The sequence below is a fragment of the Rana temporaria genome, chromosome 11, assembly GCF_905171775.1.
Source record: "Rana temporaria chromosome 11, aRanTem1.1, whole genome shotgun sequence".
NCBI classification, from domain to species: domain Eukaryota; kingdom Metazoa; phylum Chordata; class Amphibia; order Anura; family Ranidae; genus Rana; species Rana temporaria.
In genome coordinates this window covers 118,353,443-118,375,367 of record NC_053499.1, presented here as the reverse complement: position 1 = coordinate 118,375,367, position 21,925 = coordinate 118,353,443, and the positions used below count along the sequence as shown (strand labels likewise).

General features: G+C 42.7%; 1 protein-coding gene across 1 annotated transcript in view; it reads right to left on the bottom strand.

Moving 5' to 3' along the window:
- The window catches only part of LRP5 (LDL receptor related protein 5), a 212,101-nt gene that overhangs the window by 104,184 nt on the left and 85,992 nt on the right, over positions 1-21,925 (bottom strand). Inside the window, exon 5 of the mRNA XM_040328926.1 lies at positions 19,670-19,801. Within this exon, the coding sequence (XP_040184860.1) occupies positions 19,670-19,801 (132 nt within the window). The remainder of the gene's footprint in view (positions 1-19,669; positions 19,802-21,925) is intronic.

Genomic DNA, 21,925 nt, shown 5'->3' with positions numbered 1-21,925 from the left:
TTTTGAAAGAAAATAAAAACCAATAGCATATTTCCCTATTTCAGCCTTATCTCAAGCGAAACAAAAAATACACACACAAAACAAAACTCCCAAATCAGCCTTTATGTCTGCTAAAACTCATATACATCATTTCGGCCTCTTTCACACTGGGGCGGGAGCAGCGTCGGCGGTAAAGTGCCGGTATTATTAATGGCGCTTTACTGCCAATTTTGCAGCGCTATTCCCCCGCTAGCGCCCTCAGAAAGGGTAAAACCACGTGCAATGCGCCTCTGCAGAGGCTCATTGCCGGTGGTATAGCCGCGGTGTCCCATTGATTTCACCGCTCCTCGGGCTTTCACACTGGAGACAGCAGAGGCTGTTCAGGGTCGGTTTGCAGGCGCTATTTTTAGCGCAATAGCGCCTGCAAACCGCTCCAGTGTGAAAGGGGTCTTCATCATTTTATTCAACCAATGTATTTATGAGCCTAAGCAGACACACACATCTACAAACATGTCATATATATCAGCTGTAAAAAAAATTATAAAAATCGAACTACGATTGAAAAATTGAGTAATGATTTTTTTCCTCAAACATACAGTTCTGGGGAGAAAAGTGTACATCTATTGACAAACAATATTTATTCATTTGTTGCAGTTTTGAATCCAAACTCCTTGTCATTTACTATCACATATTCAGACAAAAGGTAACAACTGAATGAAATGGTGTCATCTAAGGCTTTCAATTAGAGCCGATTCAAAATGTTGTTTTCACTGAATTATTAATGGCAGAATCAAATAAAGAGAAAAAACATGAAAGGGACATCAGTCACAATGACAAGGACGTAACTTCCAAAGCCTTATTCACTAAACACTGAATATAAGAAGACCACAATGAACACTGAATATATAAGACCACGTTGCTTGGGTATAACACCAGGACTATCTAGATGGGTACATAATGCAGAAAAGTAGTATTTTTTATCCTAAGAGAAATACAGCCCAAAAAAAATTGCCAGCGGTCAAATTAAGTACCAATAGTCCTGCTTTGTACATGAAGACATTGAGGGCCCACCCAAAACCCAGCAGAGTGTAGGAGAGAAGTAAAGAGCGCCAGCAGCTGGGGTGGGTCAATAATAAGTCAAGTATTACAACCTTTTTCCCTGTTTCCTAGTTAACACTTGCAGTGAAGGGAGGCCCACTGCAAGAGTATTTTTTTAAAGCTTTAACCACTTCAATACCTGGCACTTTCCCCCCTTCCTGCCCATGACAATTTTCAGCTTTCAGCGCTGTCGCACTTTGAATGACCATTGCACGGTCATGCTACACTGTACCCAAACTAAAATTTTTATAATTTTCTTCCCACAAATATAACTTTCTTTTGGTGGTATTTGATTACCTCTGCGGTTCCTATTTTTTGCGCTATAAACAAAAATAGAGCGACAATTTTGAAAAAAAAAAAAGCAATATTTTTTACTTTTTGCTAAAATAAATATCACCAAAAATAGATAAAAACATTTTTTTTCCCCTCAGTTTAGGCCGATACGTATTCTTCCTACATATTTTTGGTAAGTTTTATTAATCATTTTTTTTTTTTACTAGTAATGGCGGCGATCAGCGATTTTTATCGTGACTCCACTATTGGGGTTTTTATTTTTGCTAAACAAATGAAAAAAGACCAGAAATTTTGAAAAAAAAAAAAAAGTTTTTCTTTGTTTCCGTTATAAAATGTTCTACTGACGGGCACTAATGAGACAGCACTGATGAGTTGACACTGATAAGGTGCCACTGATATGTAGAATTGATGGGCACTGATAGGCGGCACTGATATGCAGCACTTATGGGCACCTATAGGCGGTACTAATATGCAGCACTAACAGGCAGAACGGATGGGCACCGACAGGTGGCACTGATGGACACTTTATTGATGGGCAATGATTGGCACTGACAGGTGTTTCTGATGGGGCACTGACTAACAGCTGATGGGGCACTGATTGGTATGGTTTGTGGAAATTCTGATGGGGCTGTGCTGATAATCAATGTGCTGATTATGAGCACAGACCCCCCCCCCCCCCTCTGACAGGGAGAGTCACCAATCTGCTCTCCCTGTCAGAGCGAATCGAGGAAAGCCGTTTACTGGCACTTGCTGGTTCACACTGTGATTGGTCACAGTTGATCATGTGTTAACCACTTAAGCCCAGGACTCAAAGACCAGAGCACTTTTTGCGATTCGGCACTGCGTCGCTTTAACTGACAATTGCGCGGTCGTGCGACGTGGCTCCCAAACAAAATTGGCGTCCTTTTTTTCCCACAAATAGAGCTTTCTTTTGGTGGTATTTGATTACCTCTACGGTTTTTAGTTTTTGCGCTATAAACAAAAATAGAGCGACAATTTTGAAAAAAATATAATATTTTTTACTTTTTACCATAATAAATATCCCCCAAAAATATATAAAAAAAACTATTTTTTTCCTCAGTTTAGGCCGATACATATTCTTCTACATATTTTTCGTAAAAAAAAAAAAATCGCAATAAGCATTTATTGATTGGTTTGGGCAAAAGTTATAGCGTTTACAAAATAGGGGATAGTTTTATGGCATTTTTATTCATATTTTTTTTTTTATAGTAATGGCTTCGGACCATTCTCATTGGATGGACTGATCGTGTGTACAGGGCTTTAGAGTGACACACAGCACCACTGATCACTGTGCTGCGTGCCCCCTTGGGCGCGGGCCTGTTATCCTGCTGGACGTCATATGACACCACCCAGTCAGGATAACTGAACCACTGCCCGGCTGTCATTCTGCTATAGGGAAGTGGTTAAAGGGTAAGCTCACCTTTGGAATATGTTACATTTTCCACCAGTATTTAGGGTGGAACATGCCAACATGTTCCAGCTCCTGCGCCCTGATCCCCCTAACTCCTCCTTCCCTGTGACAGCAGGTGGAGGTTCCTCTCCCTATACCGCTGTCACTTTAAAAAACATGTCTCCACCCACAGAGCAGTGTCAATTATTTAAAAAACTAAGAGTACCGAGCCAGCTGCTACAGCCCCCTCCACAGCCTGAGGCTCCAGTGAGCACTGGAGGGGCAAAGTACAGAGCCAGAGACTGACAGTCACTGACTCTCTGCTAATTGAAGACCAAAAACTAAGCAATCAGGGGTCTTTGATCACTCATTTCTTGGTCTTAGAGATGGCAAGGGACAGCTGCAGCATTGGAACTGATGTTGCATCCATCTATACGAGTATAATTGACCTTTTTTTTTTTAAACCTCTTAATTTGTCAGATGCTCAGCCTGTGCTTTGTTATTTAAATGAGGTTCCCACAAACCTGTGTACTGCATTAGCCATTGTGTACCTGGGAGAAGGCCAGCACATCTTGAAGTTCCCGGCCGGTTGAAAATATGCAAAAACACAGCTACTTTTATAAAAATGGAAGTGCTAACAGGAGAGTTTGCTGCTTGGCTGGCACTATGGTGCCAAACACATTTAGGTTTACTGAAAGTGACATCACATCACTGAAAGCAGTGTGGAATTAATTTCCCTGAATTCCCATATCTGTAGCCAGCATTTTACAACTCTTCACATGTCTAAAAATGATAATATTTTATGGCATACACTGCATAGCAGGCATTGAAGGTGCTGGAACTCCTAATATACTGTACATATGCTTCCAGTTTTGCAATTTCTCTATACGAGTAAAAATGCAAATATACACACCTGCAGGAGGGTCTTCTAATTATTTTTCCTAGTGCTGTAAATTAACACTGTATATTGATTTAACAAAAAAAGCACTCCCTGTTTTTCTTGTGAAAGAGATGCAAACTAAACACTGCTCTTACCAAGCAGTCTTCTTTTCATTAATCTAGAAAACACACACAAACTAATTCCAGATTATTGGAAACAGAGCTCACATGGAATGGGGTAATATTCACAAATCCAAGACTTCCAAAACTTTGGTAGAAGCCAAGAAATGGGACAATGTATGAAACAGAAAGGGACAGTTTGAGGACATCTGCCTACAGCAATTCATGAGCTTTTCATTCTGGTGCACTTTAGGTTAAATAGTTGTAAAACTACAGTGATAATTATGTTCACACCCCAGTAGATATACTGGATGGCTGTAAGGACAGATACAGAATCAGCAAGGCTGAGGACGAGCCTTGCCAATGCCATTGCGTTAAACTTACTGCCATTCGAATACTTAAAGTGCTTAAGACTGCCAATCCTGACCGGTCATTACTACACTGAGCCATCCAAGGGATGGAGGGATCATCTCCCATTCTGGCCAAGAGTGAAGCCCTGTACACATGGGCCAGAATCTCATCAGGAAAAAAAATAGTTTTTCCTGACGAGATTCTTGGCAAGAATATCTTGCCGCCCGAGTGTACAGACACTGCAAGAACGCTGCGTACGACGAGCATGCGCTCGTCATGTTCAATGCCGTCGCCGCCATCTTGCTGCACCCTACCTATGCCTAGAAAGCTACCGCACATGCGTCAAAGTCATTTCGAGCATGTGTGGGTTTCCACGGTGACAGGCAAGTATACACACTCTCGGGTTTCTCGGCAGGAAAACACTGCCGAGAATCACGACGAGAAAATAGAGAACATGTTCTCTATTTTTCTCGTTGAGATTTTAGGCAGTTTTCTTGACGAGAAACCTGAAAGCCTCGTACACACGCTCAGTATACTCGGCAAGAAAGCTTTGCCAGCAGTTTTCTTGTTGGTTCTTGCCGAGAAAACCGAGCGTGTGGGATGGGAGGTGCGGTGGCAGTATAACTCCGCTGTTTTTAGCGGCGCTATACCGTCGGAATTGCGCCGGTATTCGGCCGCTAGCAGTGCGGTTTTAACCCCCGCTAGCGGCCGAAAAAGGGTTGATACCACTGGCAATGGCGCATTGCCGGCGGTATAGCCATGGTGTCCCATTGTTTTCAATGGGAAGGAGCGGTAAACACACCACTCCTCTCACCGCTCCAAAGATGGAGGACTTTTGGAGCGGTCCTGCTAGCGCACCGCTCCAGTGTGAAAGCACTCAGGCTATCACACTGAGACTGCAGGAGTTTTTCAGGTGGTATTTAGGCACTATTTTTAGCGCTAAAATGCCTGAAAAACTCCTTGTGTGAAAGGGTTCTAAGAGGTGTGGAAGTTCCCTCCCATTGGTGTATATACAACACAAGCCTTAGCGACTCGTTGGGCATAAGACTTATTTAGCCAGATTCACGTACGGCAGCTTAAAGTTATGCGGGCGTAGCGTATGTAATTTATGTTACACCGCCGCAAGTTAGAGAGGCAAGTGCTGTATTCACAAAGCACTTGCATCCTAAGTTACGGCGGCGTAGTGTAAATGTGCCGGCGTAAGCGCGCCTAATTCAAATTGTGAAGAGGTGGGCGTGTTTTATGTAAATAAAGCATGACCCCACGTAAATGACGTTTTGAACGAACGGCGCATGCGCCGTCCGTGGACGTATCCCAGTGCGCATGCTCCAAATTACGCCGCAAAGACTCATTGGTTTCGACGTGAACGTAAATTACGCCCAGCCCCATTCACGGACGACTTACGCAAACGACGTAAAAATTGAAAAATGTTACGCGGTTCCAACGTCCATACTTAACATTGGCTGCGCCATCTTTTTGGTGGTTTATCTTTACGCATGAAAACACCTTACGTAAACGGCGTATCTTTACTGCGACGGCCGTGCGTACGTTCGTGAATAGGTGTATCTAGCTGATTTACATATTCTAGGCGTAAATCAGCATACACACCCCTAGCAGCCAGCATAAATAGACAGCTAAGATACGACGGCATAGGAAGACTTACGCCACTCGTATCTTAGCAACATTTAAGCGTATCTCAGTTTGAGAATACGCTTAAATATACGACGGTAAGCCTTCTTAAAGTTGGTGGCGGTTGTCTACTTTACACACGTGATTCCTATGAGATCTTTACTGATACCATAAGGACTTATCCTCCTTTTTTGGATCAACTTAAACACGTATTTTTCACTTTGTGGCCTCCTTTTTTTACTTCCATATTTAGTCGCTTTTTTCACATTTGGTCAATGTTTATTTATTTTTAGTGTGAGATTCATATGTATATTCATGGTACCTTGTAGAATCATGACCATTTATGGTACATTGTTTTTTGTTGTTGCACATATTGTCCTGTAGATATACAGAGACTTATTCACTTTAGCGCTGCACATATTTAAAAAATGTATCTGTCCAAATGTGTCTTTTGCTGTACTTGCTGCTACAAATATTTTGGGGTGTCACCCCGGTATTCCTTTTTGCCCCCATAACATACTTTTATCATTTGGAGATCTGGGCAAAAAGTCTGGCATTTTACAATTTCCTTTAACCACTTAAGCCCTGGACCATTTGGTTGGCCAAAGACCAGGCCACTTTTTGCGATTCGGCACTGCGTCGCTTTAACTGACAATTGCGCGGTCGTGCGACTTGGCTCCCAAACGAAATTGGCGTCCTTTTAGAGCTTTCTTTTGGCGGTATTTGATCACCTCTGTGGTTTTTATTTTTTGCGCTATAAACAAAAATAGAGCGACAATTTTGAAAAAAAAAAGCCACATTTTTTACTTTTTGCTAAAATAAATATCCCCAAAAATAGATAAAAAAAAATGTTTCCCTCAGTTTAGGTCGATACATATTCTTCTACATATTTTTGGTAATTTTTAATAATAATTTTTTTACTAGTAATGGCGGCGATCAGCGATTTTTATCGTGACTGCACCATTATGGTGGACACTTTTGACGCCATTTTGGGACCATTGTCATTGATACAGCGAACAGTGCTATAAAAATGCACGGATTACTGTAAAAAGGACAATGGCAGTGAAGGGGTTAACCACTAGGGGGCGCTGAAGGGGTTAAGTGTGTCCTAGGGAGTGCTTCTAACTGTATGGGGGGATGGGCTGTGTTTGACACAACACTGATCACCGCTCCTGATTACAGGGAGCTGTGATCAGTGTCCTGTCACTAGGAAGAATGGGGAAATGCTTGTTTACATCAGCATTTCCCGTGAGACGATCGCGGGTATCCCCGGGGACGGACTCACAGAGCTTGCAGCGGGAGCGTGACCACAATGCCGCTCTTAAAGGGGCAATGTATATACGTTGATCTGCCCAGCCGTGCCATTCTGCCGACGTATATCGGCGTGACACGGTCATTAAGCGGTTAAAGTGGAGGTTAACTTACCTTTCCTTCATTGGTCCCGTCTCTTGCTGATGCCAGCATCTTCTGCTGGGTGCCGGTCTTTGGCTGGCACAGGATCACATCACTCGCAAACAAAGGTCAGTCATCCCAGCACACAGGGACTGTGCCAGCATTGTAAGATGAGCAGTACCTGCACAGCTCAGTATGGATACCGGAGGAGAAAGCAAGCAAGCAGGTAGGTGTATTTTATTGCAGAAGAGACATGCAGGGTCATTCAGAGCCTGCTTTCTTTCAGTTTGTGACAGCAGAACTTTAGTAACATTTTAACAGACAAAGCTGTCCAGCTAAAGCGGCAAGTAGAAGATTGAGACAAATGATTACCACTGACAAGGGTACCTACAATGGTCAGCTTTTACCCATTTATGTAAAACCTTTATCCAAAAAGGATAACTGCTTAAAAACTGTTAGCTTGAGTTAGGCTTTCATTTGTTAGTCACTTATGTAAATGTCCATATGTTGATTTTTTTTTTTTTTTTTCCGTTCAATCAGCAGGTTCAATGAAAACACAAACAAAAAAAAATGTCCCCGATTCCCCCATCCACTTATTTGTGGATGAGGGAGCGACTACCACTGTGCCATTGTGTTCCGACGGTGGGGATCCTTCCCTGTCATCAGAACACATTGATCAGTAGATTGACTTCTGTACAACCACTGTCCCCATACATGGATCAAAATTTGGCAGGTCTCTGCTGAACCGGTCGAATTTTGATCCATGTGTGGCCACCTTAAACAAACTAGTCCACTACCCTCCTCCAGACACTGCTGCTGTCCAAGGGTGACTCCTTTGTTCCTCTATAGAAAGGGAAGACACCCTATGACAGGAGGGTGTGTTAGTAGCCAGATCACCAGGTGAAAAAAAAAAAAAAAAAAAAAGCTAATTAACCACTTAATCCCCGGACCAATATGCTGGCTAAAGACCCAAGGGGTTTTTACAGTTCGGGACTGCGTCGCTTTAACAGACAATTGCACGGTCGTGCGACGTGGCTCCCAAACAAAATTGGCGTCCTTTTTTCCCCACAAATAGAGCTTTCTTTTGGTGGTATTTGATCACCTCTGCGTTTTTTATTTTTTGCGCTATAAACAAAAATAGAGCGACAATTTTGAAAAAAATTCAATATTTTTTTACTTTTTGCTGTAATAAATATCCCCCAAAAACATATATATAAAAAAAAACTTTCCTCAGTTTAGGCCGATACGTATTCTTCTACCTATTTTTGGTAAAAAAAAAAAAATCACAATAATCGTTTATCGGTTGGTTTGCGCAAAATTTATAGCGTTTACAAAATAGGGGATAGTTTTTTTGCATTTTTATTTTTTAATTTTTTTTACTACTAATGGCGGCGATCAGCGTTTTTTTTCGTAACTGCGACATTATGGCGGACACTTCGGACAATTTTGACACATTTTTGGGACCATTGTCATTTTCACAGCAAAAAATGCATTTAAATTGCATTGTTTATTGTGAAAATGACAGTTGCAGTTTGGGAGTTAAACACAGGGGGCGCTGTAACATTTAGTGTTCACTGTGTATGTGTTTACTAGTGTAGGGGGGTGTGGCTGTAGGACTGACATCATCGATCGAGTCTCCCCTATAAAGGGGATCACTCGATCGATGCGCCGCCACAGTGAAGCACGGGGAAGCCGTGTTTACACACGGCTCTCCCCGTTCTTCAGCTCCAGGGAGCGATCGCGACGGAGCGGCTATAAACAAATAGCCGCGCCGTCGTCCCGGATCGCTCCCCGAGGGGACCCGACCTCCGCATGTACCGGGGGGGGGGGGGGGTCCCGATCAGATACCCCACCCACGTCAAGCAGGGCACGTACAGGTACGTGATTGTGCCTGTCCGTGCCATTCTGCTGACGTATATGTACATGAGGAGGTCGGCAAGTGGTTAAATTAAAAACGAATGCAGCCATCACATTTAAGGATTGGTACGCTGCAACATATTACATTTTTGTTTTGAATTTATTACCATTCTAAAACTTATATTTGTGGCTGCATTAAAGTACCGTATATACTCGAGTATAAGCCACGTTTTTCATTCCTTTATTTTGGGCTGAAAATGACCCCCTCGGCTTATACTCGAGTCAGCGTTCGAGTCCATTGCCGCCTAACATCACCGTGCCCATTGAAGAATACGATCTATGTACCCGAGTGTTAAAAACTTGCGCTCCTCCTTGTGCTGTTCCGCGATAGGCGGAACACTCGGTTTCCCAGCAAACACTGTGTTCAGTGTTCCGCCTATCGTGGACGCCGTCTCGTCCATGACAGATGAGAGGACGAGAGGGTGTCCGTGATAGGCGGAACACTGAACACAGTGTTTGCTTGGGGAAACCGAGTGTTCCCGCCTATCACGGAACAACACAAGGAGGAACACAAGTTTTTAACACTGCACGGACTCGGGTACACAGATCGGATTCTGCAATGGGCACGGTGAGGTCAGGCTGCAAATTACCATGGGTGCTATGGTAACGGGACCTGCCGGGGGAACCAACTGGATCATGCCATACTATGAGTACACCCAGGGAGACTCACATCCCCACAGTGATGGCACATTCCTTAACGTTACAAACAGTAGAAAGAATGTAGGCGAGAGGATGGTCGAGTTGAAGAGCTGCAATGGGCACAATGAGGCTGAAAATGGGCACAGTGAGGCTGCAAATGGCCATTGTTGACCCTCTTTTCTGCTTACAGTAGCTGCTGCATTCTCACCCTAGGCTTATACTCGAGTCAATACGTTTTCCCATTTTTTTGTGGTAAAATTAGGTGCCTCAGCTTATACTCGAGTATATACGGTAATAGAAAGCATTTTTGAAAGCTGTAGAAATTTACATGGTTCTTATTTTGATTAATAAAGGGCAATCAACTTGGCTCCAGAAAGCACAATTGCATACTTTTCAAATCGTACCAAAAGAGACACTATGGGGTGGATTTACAAAAGGCAAATCAACTCTGCACTACATGTGCACTTGGAAGTGCAGTCGCTTTAGATCTGAGGGGGAAGATCTGAAATGATAGGATTTTATCATCCAATCATGTAAAAGCAAAAAATTTTTTTTTTATTTTCCTTGCACGTCCCCCTCAGAGCTACAGCGACTGCACTTGCAAAGTGGATTTTCCTTTAGTAAATAAACACCTTTGTGTAAATTGGGGTTCAGCAATCCGTCAGTAACAATCTACTGGTCAACTACGAGCAGATGACAGGTAGATCACGTTCAAGTCCTTGCCCTGCAGACCTGCAAGTGCTCCTTCCCCAGGGTAGCAGAGTGGTACAGTGAAGCGAAGAGCTCAGGTGCGTTGGTCGTCTGAGCTCTGTGGCCAGGAAGCTGTTCAAGCCAATCCTAGTTGGCAGAGGCATTCCCCACCCCCAGTACACCCCTTGCTGGCATGTGGCTGTGGGGCAGGAAATGCTTCTGCCACCTACAGTGGATATAAAAAGTCTAAACACCCGTTAAAACGCCAGGTTTCTGTGATGTAAAAGAATGAGACAAAGATAAATAATTTCAGAACTCTTTCCACCTTTAACCGGTTCCCGACCGACTGACGCAGATATACTGCAGCAGAATGGCTCTCCTGGGCGAAATCCTGTATATATACGGCTTTGCCCAGGAGAGCCACCAGAGGGAGCACGAGCACTGCCATAGGCACACACACGCCCACTGCACAGTGGGGAACCCGATGCATGTGGCCGGTGGGCGTGATAGCTGCCGGCCACACGCAAACGCGTGCACGAGTGGCAGCATGGGGGTTTGTGTGTGTAAATAAACAAATCCCTGTGCTGTCAGAGGAGAGAAGACAGATCGTGTGTTTCTACAAAGTAAATTGGCCTGGGCAGGAAGAGGGTGAAAATGCCCTGTATTGAAGTGGTTAATGCATAAACTTTTAAATGCACATAACCACATTTATATCAACTCACTTGCGGTTACTTGCTTTTGAAGGTACATTACTCTGGGGCTGTCATATTTAACATGGCATTCAACCAAAGAACAAAAAAACATAAAAATAACCACGTTATCCCGTGAGCCAAGAGCAAGCTTACATTGGGGTCAAGAGGACAACAATAGATCAAATGCACCTGTCAAATTTTGAGTGATCTCAAAAGTTTCCTAAAAACTGATGTCAAAACAAATGCCATCAACAAAAGCCCAAAACCCATCAGCACAGGCTTATCTTTTTAGAAAGTAGAACCACATAAAGAAGCAATAGAGGGCCAGATTCACAAAAGAGATACGACGGCGTATCTCCTGATACGCCGTCGTATCTCTGAGATACGATTGTCGTATCTATGCGCCTGATTCATAGAATCAGGTTACGCATAGATAGCCCTAAGATCCGACAGGTGTAACTGTTACACCGTCGGATCTTAGGCTGAAATTCTAGGCCGGCCACTAGGTGGCGATTCCATTGCGGTCAGCGTTGAATATGCAAATGACTAGTTACGGCGATTCACGAACGTCCGCTTTGCCCGGCGATCTAAATTTACATCGTTTCCGTAGAGATGCGTTGCGTAAAACTAAGCATGCCCTCTAGGTGGGCTAACCAATGTTAAGTATGGCCGTTGTTCCCGCGTCAAATTTTTAAATTTCACGTCGTTTGCGCAAGTCGTCCGTGAATGGTGCTGGACGCTATTTACGTTAACGTCGAAACCAATGACGTCCTTGCGACGTCATTTAGCGCAATGCACGTCAGGAAATTTTAGGGACGGAGCATGCGCAGTACGTTCGGCGCGGGAACGCGCCAAATTTAAATGGTCACCGCCCCATTTGAATTAGGCGGGCTTGCGCCGGGCGGATTTACGCTACGCCGCCGCAAGTTTACAGGCAAGTGCTTTGTGAATCAAGCACTTACGCTGTAAACTTGCGGCGGTGTAACGTAAATGGGATACGTTACGCCGCCGCAGCGTAATGCAATTGTGTGTGAATCTGGCCCAGAATCTCTAGATCTACATTTCCTTTGTGCATGAACAGACTACCAAAAATTTGAAAACATTTGTTTTTCAGTGTCAAGAGGGTTGTGTTTTTTTTTGTTTTTTGTTTGTAAAGATTATACATGAGATATGTAGGCAGCACTCCTTGGTGAAAGAACACAGGAGGTGTTGGGTGGATTGAGCCATAACTGCAAACTGCCAGCCTACAGTACAATAGTTATCATACAATTGTGGGGTATAACAACCACCTGCATTAAAACTCACAACAGCTGCATCCTTGGCTGTATGGGGTATGAAAGCAGACAACAATCCAGAGTGCCTCTACTACAGCATAATAAGCCTCAAAAAAATAAAAAATAATTTAAAGTCATCTGCAGGTGTTAAAGCTGCTTGTAATTGGCAGAATCCACTAGTAATATGCATTACATTTAAACAAAGCTTCTCTGTATGATATCTGTTTTGTAACAGGCAGTTTAGCCGACCGAAAAATGCACTGTAACTATACTGCATTTGTACCCATAGCAATCTAAAAGGATGTGGGGCACATTCCCAGACACTGCACAATTGCCTGGGGCCCATTAAACTGCTTTCCAAGTGTTTGAAACATTATCTCAATAAAACAATCATTTGATGTGTGTAAACATAATGCAATTAAACCATCTGTGAAAATGAAGGATTTGTAAAGAAAAGTTTTAACAATTAACGTTACATAGTTGAGACAAAAATTTTATAAAAGATGTCCATATTACACAGTTCAGGGCTTGGCCAGTAAAATATTAGGGGCCCAACAGACAGTCTGCACAAGGTCAGCCTGTGCTCTGGTTCATGCTCACATTGAGGGAGATGGAGCAGATTGCTGTGCAGCTGCTCTAATGCCGCATACAAATGATTGGGCTTTTGCCCGGCCAAATCACATTGGAATTCCAACTGAAAAATATAGAATATGTTCTATATCTAAAGTCCAATGGAATTCATCGGAATTTCTGATGAAAAAAACTCAGATGGGGCTACACACGTCCATCTGACTTTTTCCATCGGAAAATCCGATCGTGTGTACGGGGCATTAGATTAATTGAATTCCACAGGGCAGTGCATCAGCTGGGTATATTAGCACTTGAGAATGAAGATTCAGCTATAAGCCCTCGTTCACATTGGAGCGACCTATTAAAATCGCATGACAAGTCGCACCCTATTGTCAGCAATGGCCATGTTCAAATCAATGCAACGCCAACCTGCGGTGCAGCATCAATTTGAAAAAGTAGTTCCTGCACTACTTTTGCCGATTTCGGGAGAGACATCTGCACATTCAATGTGAATGAGGGCTTAGGAAGCAACCACCATACATAATTACATACTTAATCTGGTTGAAAAAAAGACACCAGTTCAACCAACATCAAGAAGAAGATAAAACACACACGAAAATCTCTCTCTCTCCCCCTCTATATTATATATATATATATATACGGCTTTTTTTTCTCAGAGAATAGGGGCAGTAACTCCCTCCTTCTGAGTCACCTCTTGTGTCCACCCCCTACCCACCTCCAAGCACCATTTCTTGGTTCCACCTCCGAGCACCATTCCTTTTCTCCACCCCCTACCCACCTCCGAGCACCATTCCTTGATTCCACTCCCTACCCACCTCCGAGCACCATTCCTTGATTCCACTCCCTACACATCTCCGAGCACCATTCCTTGGTTCCACCCCCTACCCACCTCCAAGCACCATTCATTGGTTTCACCCCCTACCCACCTCTTAGCACTATTTCTTGGTTCCACTCCTTACCCATCTCCGAGCACCATTCCTTGGTTCCACCCCCTACCCACCTCCAAGCACCATTCATTGGTTTCACCCCCTACCCACCTCTTAGCACTATTTCTTGGTTCCACTCCTTACCCATCTCCGAGCACCATTCCTTGGTTCCACCCCCTACCCACCTCCAAGCACCATTCATTGGTTTCACCCCCTACCCACCTCCGAGCACCATTCCTTGATTCCACTCCCTACACATCTCCAAGCACCATTCCTTGGTTCCACCCCCTACCCACCTCCAAGCACCATTCATTGGTTTCACCCCCTACCCACCTCTTAGCACTATTTCTTGTATCCACTCCTTGCCCATCTCCGAGCACCGTTTCTTGGTTCCACCCCCTACCCACCTTTACATACATTCAGAGCTGGATCAAATTTACCTATAAATGTTAGTATGCAGTTATATTACATACATTTAGTAAAGAATCCAGGCCTTAAAACAATCTACTGAGCTGGACAGAACCAGCTATTGAGAGAGTCTACTCCACATTTTTATAAGCTTTTACTGTAAAGAAGCCTTTCCGTATTCAGAGATTAAAACCTCTTTTCCTCCAGAAGTAAAGAATGCCCCCTTGTCCTCGGTGATGACCTTAAGGTGAATAACTCAAACACCAAGTTCACTATATGAACCTCTTATTTATTTATACATGTTGATCATATCTCCTCCGTCCCCGCCCCCCTCTCCCCTGAATCTCCTCTTCTCAAGAGAAAATAAGTTCAGTTCAGCTAATTGTTCCTCATAGCTGAGATCCTTCATGCTCCTTATCATTTTTGGCACCTCTCCTCTGCACTTTCTCCAGTTCCCCAGTATTATTTCTGTAAACTGCGTATGCCAGATAGAAGGGATGATACCTTCAAAAGATTAATGCTTTAACACTCCACCCCCCCCCCCCCATACACACACACACACAATCTCTTCTAATTCTGTGACATGTATTCATTATGCCCTCTGAGTAAGCACTGCTGTGTTACAGAACTCACAGAGCCTGCCTTCTGAACCACAGAGGGGTTGAGACGCAATGTTAAAGGAGGCAGAGTCAGTACAGGAATCACGGATTGCAGGTAGCGAGGTGTCATGAAATAGTCCTTAGAAGTGGAAAGTAAGCTTCAAGGAAAGCAGCAAAGCATGCAGGGAATCCAGGAAGTTGTGTAAAGAGATAGTCAGCAGAGAGGCAGAACTTACATCAAAGAAACATTTTCAAGTGAGCTTCTATTGGATTGTTAAAAATAACTACGGTTTGCATTGTTAATATAATGCTAATGTTATTAAATGAAAGTGTATGCTGTGACCAAAGGACTCCTTTAAGGCAGACTGTGAGAAAAGTACAGCCTGCACGCTACGTATGTTAAGCTTTCCTTTAAAATGTCACTTCAATGCTCAATTTAAGATGTAAAAACAAAGAGCAAAAAAAAAATACTTTTATAGAAGGTATGCATAAATTGTGCTAAACAAAAAACTCTCATTCTTGACATGTTCCCCTGGGCCCAAAAATTCTAAGGAGGCAAGCTAGAGACAACTGTGCAACTAAAAAGCTCTGCTTTGGAGCAATTATACAGGCTGACAAATGGCTGCAAACCTTTCCCATATCACAAAAGAGTTGTTCATTTGTAAATGAGCTGCCATGTCCTTGATCAAGAAGTCTCGATGGGCTTGGCATAGAATTAGCCGTTTGATTTCTAAAGCAAATGTTTACTGCTCACAGACATGTGCATTAATTGGTTCACATCTTTCTCTAGCCTTAGCTCACTCATAAAAAAGGAGTTTAACAGCAAACTCTTACCTTGTGACCAGCTCTGCGGATACCTATAAAATATAGCAATCTGTGAACTCTGCATTGAGCCATGGGTCTGAACTGCAAGGCATGATCAAAGTCATAAGAACAGGCTCTCACCCAGTGTAATGTGAACTCTGTATATGACTTTGACTATGTACAATGACAAGTTCAATGAGTCCCCTTGCCTTACAAATAAAAAATAGATATATGGGGCATTACCTGGCTTACAAACAAGATGGATGGCATCGATGCTGAATTCTAATACACAAGATTTCATTCGCTTAACAGCGGTCCTGAGCTTCAAAACTTGGGGAACATTAGGCGGAGCACACTCGCAGCTATACAGAATTCAGCTGCAATATCACCAAACTTCACATCCCAGCCCATGGACTGCCCCACTACATCCTCAGCCTCATAGATCTCTGCCTGCTAATCACCAGGAAGCTCCTCTACCCATGTAGCAGAAGATAACCACACCATGTCTCAGCTAGAATATCAGCCTCTTATCACGTTAGTCAACTCCCACCTATGGGGAACAATAGTGACAGACATATAAAAATATCCTTTCTGAACCTATCTCCCACTTGGCCAGCATACATGCAATCACTATGAGATTACGCCTGGTAAAACAAAGTGGTTACCTATAAAAATGCAGTCCTATAGCAAATCTCCACAACCCATAATCTCAGACTTTCCGAAATGCCAACGTATTTAGAGGACCAAGACAACAGACGATGGAGGCATAATCTCCGAGCCCAGAAAATCCCTGAAGCAACAAGATCAGACCAATTGGGCTCTGCCCTCCAAGTGATCTTCATAGACCTCTTCAAGGGACTGTCTGAATCCCCAAGTGATTTTTAGAGAGTGCACCAGGCCCTCTGCCCTAGAGGACAAGAGACAGATGGACAGACCCCCCGCCAGGGAAACTGCTGCTTAGTTAGCTTTCAGCTAAAGGAAGATATTCTTTGTAAAGCATTAACCAGAGAAGCCATCATTGGTACAGCAGTGCAAATCTACCAAAATTTCTCCCACATTAACCAACACAAGAAGGCTCTCCTGCCCTCTGCTTAACCCAACGTGGGAGAAAATATTCCCCAAAGCTGGAGATTTCCCTTCTGCTTTTGATCAACAATATTGGAAATTATCCTGGACAGCGCACCTGTGGATAACAATCTACCCCCAGCAGTTTTTAACCCTCTTCAGATACCCCCACAAGAGCTTCCAGAATGGTACACCCTCTGCGGCCACCAGACTCGATTGACCCTCTTCCGCTACCTCCTCCGTGTCTTCACACACCAAAGAGCAATCTCACCTCATGAGGATGACAGCTTCAAACACTAGAAAAGCTGCACCTCCTTGTCTGCCTCAACTTCAAAAGAGAAGGTTGAGTAAAGACGCCTCATCTCCTTTAGGTCCATAGACATCATTCAGTTTAGACTGACTTTGCATTGTATTCACCATCACACTGCTTCAGACATGCACAAAAGCTTGTATAGCTTGTTAGCATGAACTCAATCCTTAATACTGGACATCAGATGCTGACTACCACATTCATTCAAATAAAAATACATCACTCGGGTACCTCGGACATTTTAAGTTGCCCTCCATAGTTAAGCATACTCTTAGTCACTCACCACAGACATACAACGTGTTACTCCACTTTGCTGTTGCACCATACGAGGCTGTTTAGAACTCAAAGGCATCCCCATATCTCACAAATGGCCAGAGGAACCAGCTATACATCGAAAGGAGACTTGGGAACCCTGACAAGTAAGCGCTTTGTCCCTCTACCCTCTCTGGGAGTTCCAAGGTGAACTATAGCAGGGCAATAAATAGGAAAAGGAAAACCCATAGGGTGATCAACCTTACTTTATTAAAGTTGTTCTAAAAGTCGATTTTTTTTTTACCTTATTGCATTCTCTGCATTACAGTAAAAAAAACTTTTGAGTGCATCTCCACACTTGCCAAACTTTTGACAGGAAAAGAGATTTAACCTCTAAATATTGAAAGGTTTCTTTGCAGTAAGAGCTGAAAAATAGTGGAATAGACTCCCTTAAGAGCTGGTTCTGTATAGCTCAGTAAATACTTTCGTAAATGCACAAAATATAACTGAATGTTAATATTTATAGGTAAAGTTAATCTAGGGAAGATCCAATTACCTCTAGCAAATTGGATCAGGATTTATTGTTTTTTTTTTTTTGGGGGGGGGGGGGGATAAACTGTGGGTATAGGAATGTGTATATGGATATATGGAGGTTTTTTGATGTGTGTGCGTTTTGTTTTTTCCTCCGTGGATTTAATTGGTTGAAAAAAGACACAAGTCACAAAGACACCACCCAGACTATCTTGTTAGAACTCTTCTAATAAAAATTATGAAAACAAACAAAATATATATATATATATATATATATATATATATATATATATATATATATATATATATATATATATATATATATTATACACATACATACACACACACATATACACAAATATATACATTTATACACACACACACACACACACACACACACACACACACACACATACATACATACATACATACATACATACACACACACACACACACTTTAAATGCTCAGCAAGATGAGGTCCTAGGCATATCAAATTGGAGTAGGAATTTTCATTTATTTATTTAAAAATATATGGGGCAGCTTGGAAAATGTGTACGTAGGGGGCATAGAGAATAATTATATAAACCTCAGAAGCAGCTCAGGTGTAAAATGCAACCTTCTGGCCCAACCCTATGCCTTATGCTGCGCATACACGACCGTTTTTCATGATGTCATTAAAAACAATCGTGTGTGGGCTCCAGAGCATTTTTCATGACGTGAAAAATGGCCATTAAAAATTTAGAACATGCTCTACTTTAAAGTTGTAATTTTTCACATCGTAAAAAATGGTCGTGTGTAGGCTTTAACGACGTGAAAAAAACGTGCATGCTCAGAAGCAAGTTATGAGACGGGAGCGCTCGTTCTGGTAAAACTAGCGTTCGTAATGGAGATAGCACATTCATCACGCTGTATAAGACAAAAGCACGAAGACTGAAAAGCACGAATCGTCTCTCACCAAACTTTTACTAACACAAAATCAGCAAAAGCAGCCCCAAGGGTGGCGCCATCCGAATGGAACTTCACCTTTATAGTGCCGTCGTACGTGTTGTACCTCACCGCGCTTTGCTCAAGCATTTTTTTGTTCACGATCGTGTGTATGCAAAGCAGGCTTGACAAGAATCGGGTTGAAAATGTTTTTGTTTTTGCTAGACCATTAAAAATGGTAGTGTGTACGTGGCATAAGTTTCACTAGATCTAAAGAAATGTTTAGGTAAAAATACTTCAATACAGATTTTTATTTTCTTACCAAGAATGCAAGAGTGGTATACATATGTAAGCAAAGCAAGTAACGTCCTGTGTGTTCCTGTACCTGCAATAAGGCAGCCACAAGTTGCATCCCACTAAACACACTAGCTGCACTGACTGTGTGCTTGCTTAAACATCTTCCCACAACTCTAAAATATATAGTAGTAGAAAAAAAAACTGTATCAGTGGTGTGCATGTGTGTATACGGTCAAGACACTAGAATATTAAGCAATCACAGAAGCAGAAACTAATGAGAATGGTTCTTTGTAGACTGTAAAGTGATTTATAATATGTCTTAATATTGGAAATAAATGGGGCATTTCTAATTTTGCATATTGATACACTATGAAGTCTATTTCTCACACATTTTAAATCATTCTGCCCATTTTTTAAGGCATGTTAAATGTAATCAAAGTTATGACTGTATTGCATATTTTTGGCTGAGTTGAATCTTGAATGCACCTATCATGTTGCCAATGAGTGGTCCATCTATTAAAATTAGTAAAGTCTGCACTGGCATTAAAAACCAATGAACTTTAGAATTTCACAGAAGCACATTTCTGTTTGCGTACCTGTTTTGCATGATTTTCCATTCTCTTTCAGCTGTACACCTGTTGGACAAGCACACGTATAGAAGGGATCTCGTGGAGACAACAGGCAAAGATGTGAGCAGCCTCCATTATTGTCTTCGCATGGTGTATGGACTGAAAAACACGGGGACAATGAGGAGACATTAAGGAAAAATTGCAGAAGATAGAACATGAAATTAAGCATCCATAGAAAGAAACAAATGGACTGCCAATACAGACGTATTCTGCAGATGCTAGTTACCTGGCTGGCATACTGAATCTCTTGCTTCAGAAGTAAATAACTTAGCATCTTGACATCTAATGCTGCATACACAAGATCGGAATTTCCAATGAAAAAAAAGTCAGATGGACCGATCGTGTGTGGGCCCCAATGGGACTTTTTTCCATCGGTGTTTAGAAATGGAACGTGTTCTATTTTTTTCCGATGCAAAAAAAACGATCGGAAATTCCTATCGTCTGTGTGCAACTCCGACTGAGAAAAAACCCACGCATGCTCAGAATCAAGTCGACGCATGCTTGGAAGCATTGAACTTAATTTTTCTCGGCTCGTCGTAGTGTTTTACGTCACCACATTTTGGACGGTTGGAATTTAGTCTTAAGCCCTGTACATACGGGCCAGAATTACGTCAGAAAAAAACCCTCGTTTTTCCTGACGAGATTCTTGGCAAGAATCTCTTGCCGCCCGAGTGTACAGACACTCCTTTCAAAAGAACCGTGGTTCTTTTGAAAGGCAAGAATGTGGTAACGTTATCGCGTACGACGAGCATGCGCTCGTCACATTCAATGCTGTCGCCGCCATCTTACTGCACCCTACCTATGCCTAGGAAACTACCGCGCATGCGTCAAAGTCATTTCGAGCATGCGCAGGTTTCCACAGCGACAGGTAAGTATACACACTCTCAGGTTTCTCGGCAGGAAAATACTGCCGAAAATCACGGCGAGAAAATAGAGAGTAGGTTCTCTATTTTACTTGTCAAGATTTTAGGCAGTTTCCTTGACGAGAAACCTGAAAGCCTCGTACACACGCTCAGTATACTCGGCAAGAAATCTCTGCCAGCAGTTTTCTTGCTGGTTCTTACCGAGTAAACCGAGCGTCTGTACGAGGCTTGACAGTGTGTATGCACGACTGATGGAAGTCAGCTTCATCAGAATTCCGACGGAAAATTCCATCGGATTTTCCAATCGTGTGTAGCCCCATCAGAGTTTTTTCATTGGAGTTTAAATATAGAACGTGTTCTATTTTTTCCGATGGAATTCCGATGCGATTTGGCCAGGCAAAAGCCTGATCGTGTGTACGCGGCATTCGTTTTTGCTGCTTGTCAGACAAAGTCATGGTCCAAAAATGTTGGCACCCCTGCATTTCTATCAGATAATGTCCAGAATTTCGTCCAGAAAATAGTTTCAATTACAAATGTTTTGGCATTCTCATGTTTATTTCTTTTGTTTGTATTTTTATATGACACAAAAAAGTGTAGAAACAAGAAGCCAAGTTTGACACATTCCACACAAAACTCCAAAAAATGGACTGGACAAAATTATTGGCACCGTCAAGTTAATATTTGGTTGCACACCCCTTGGAAAAAAATAACTGAAATCAATCGCTTCCTGTAACCACAAATGAGTTTTACACCTCTCTACTGGAATATTGGAACGCTCTTCTTTCGCCAACTGCTCCAGGTCTCAGACTGGAAGGGCTCCTTTTCCCAACTGCTGTTTTGAGATCTCTCCACAGGTTCTACATGGGATTTAGATCTGGACTCTGCTGGCCAGTTCAGCACTCTCCACCATTTCTGGGTGGTTTTTGACGTTGTCCTGCTGTAAGACCCATGACCTTTGACAGAGGACCCAACATTCTGACACTGGGCCCTACATTGCACCCCAGAATTCTTTGGTAATCTTCAGATTTCATAATGCCATGCACACGGTCAAGACATCCAGTACCTGAAGCAGCAAAGCAACCCCAAAACATCAGCGAGCCTCCACCATGTTTTACTGTAGAGACTGTTATCTTTTCTTTAAAGGCCTCATTACTTTTTCTGTAAACAGCAGAATGATGGGTTTTACCAAAAAGCTGTAATTTTGTTTAGTCTGTCCACAGCACAGTCCTCAGGTAAGTTTTGGCAAACTCCAAACTGGCTTTTTTATGTTCCTGTGTCAACAGTGAGGTTCTCCTGGGTCTCCTACCATAGCGTCCCTTTGCATTCAGATGGCAACGTATAGTGCGAGATTACACAGTTG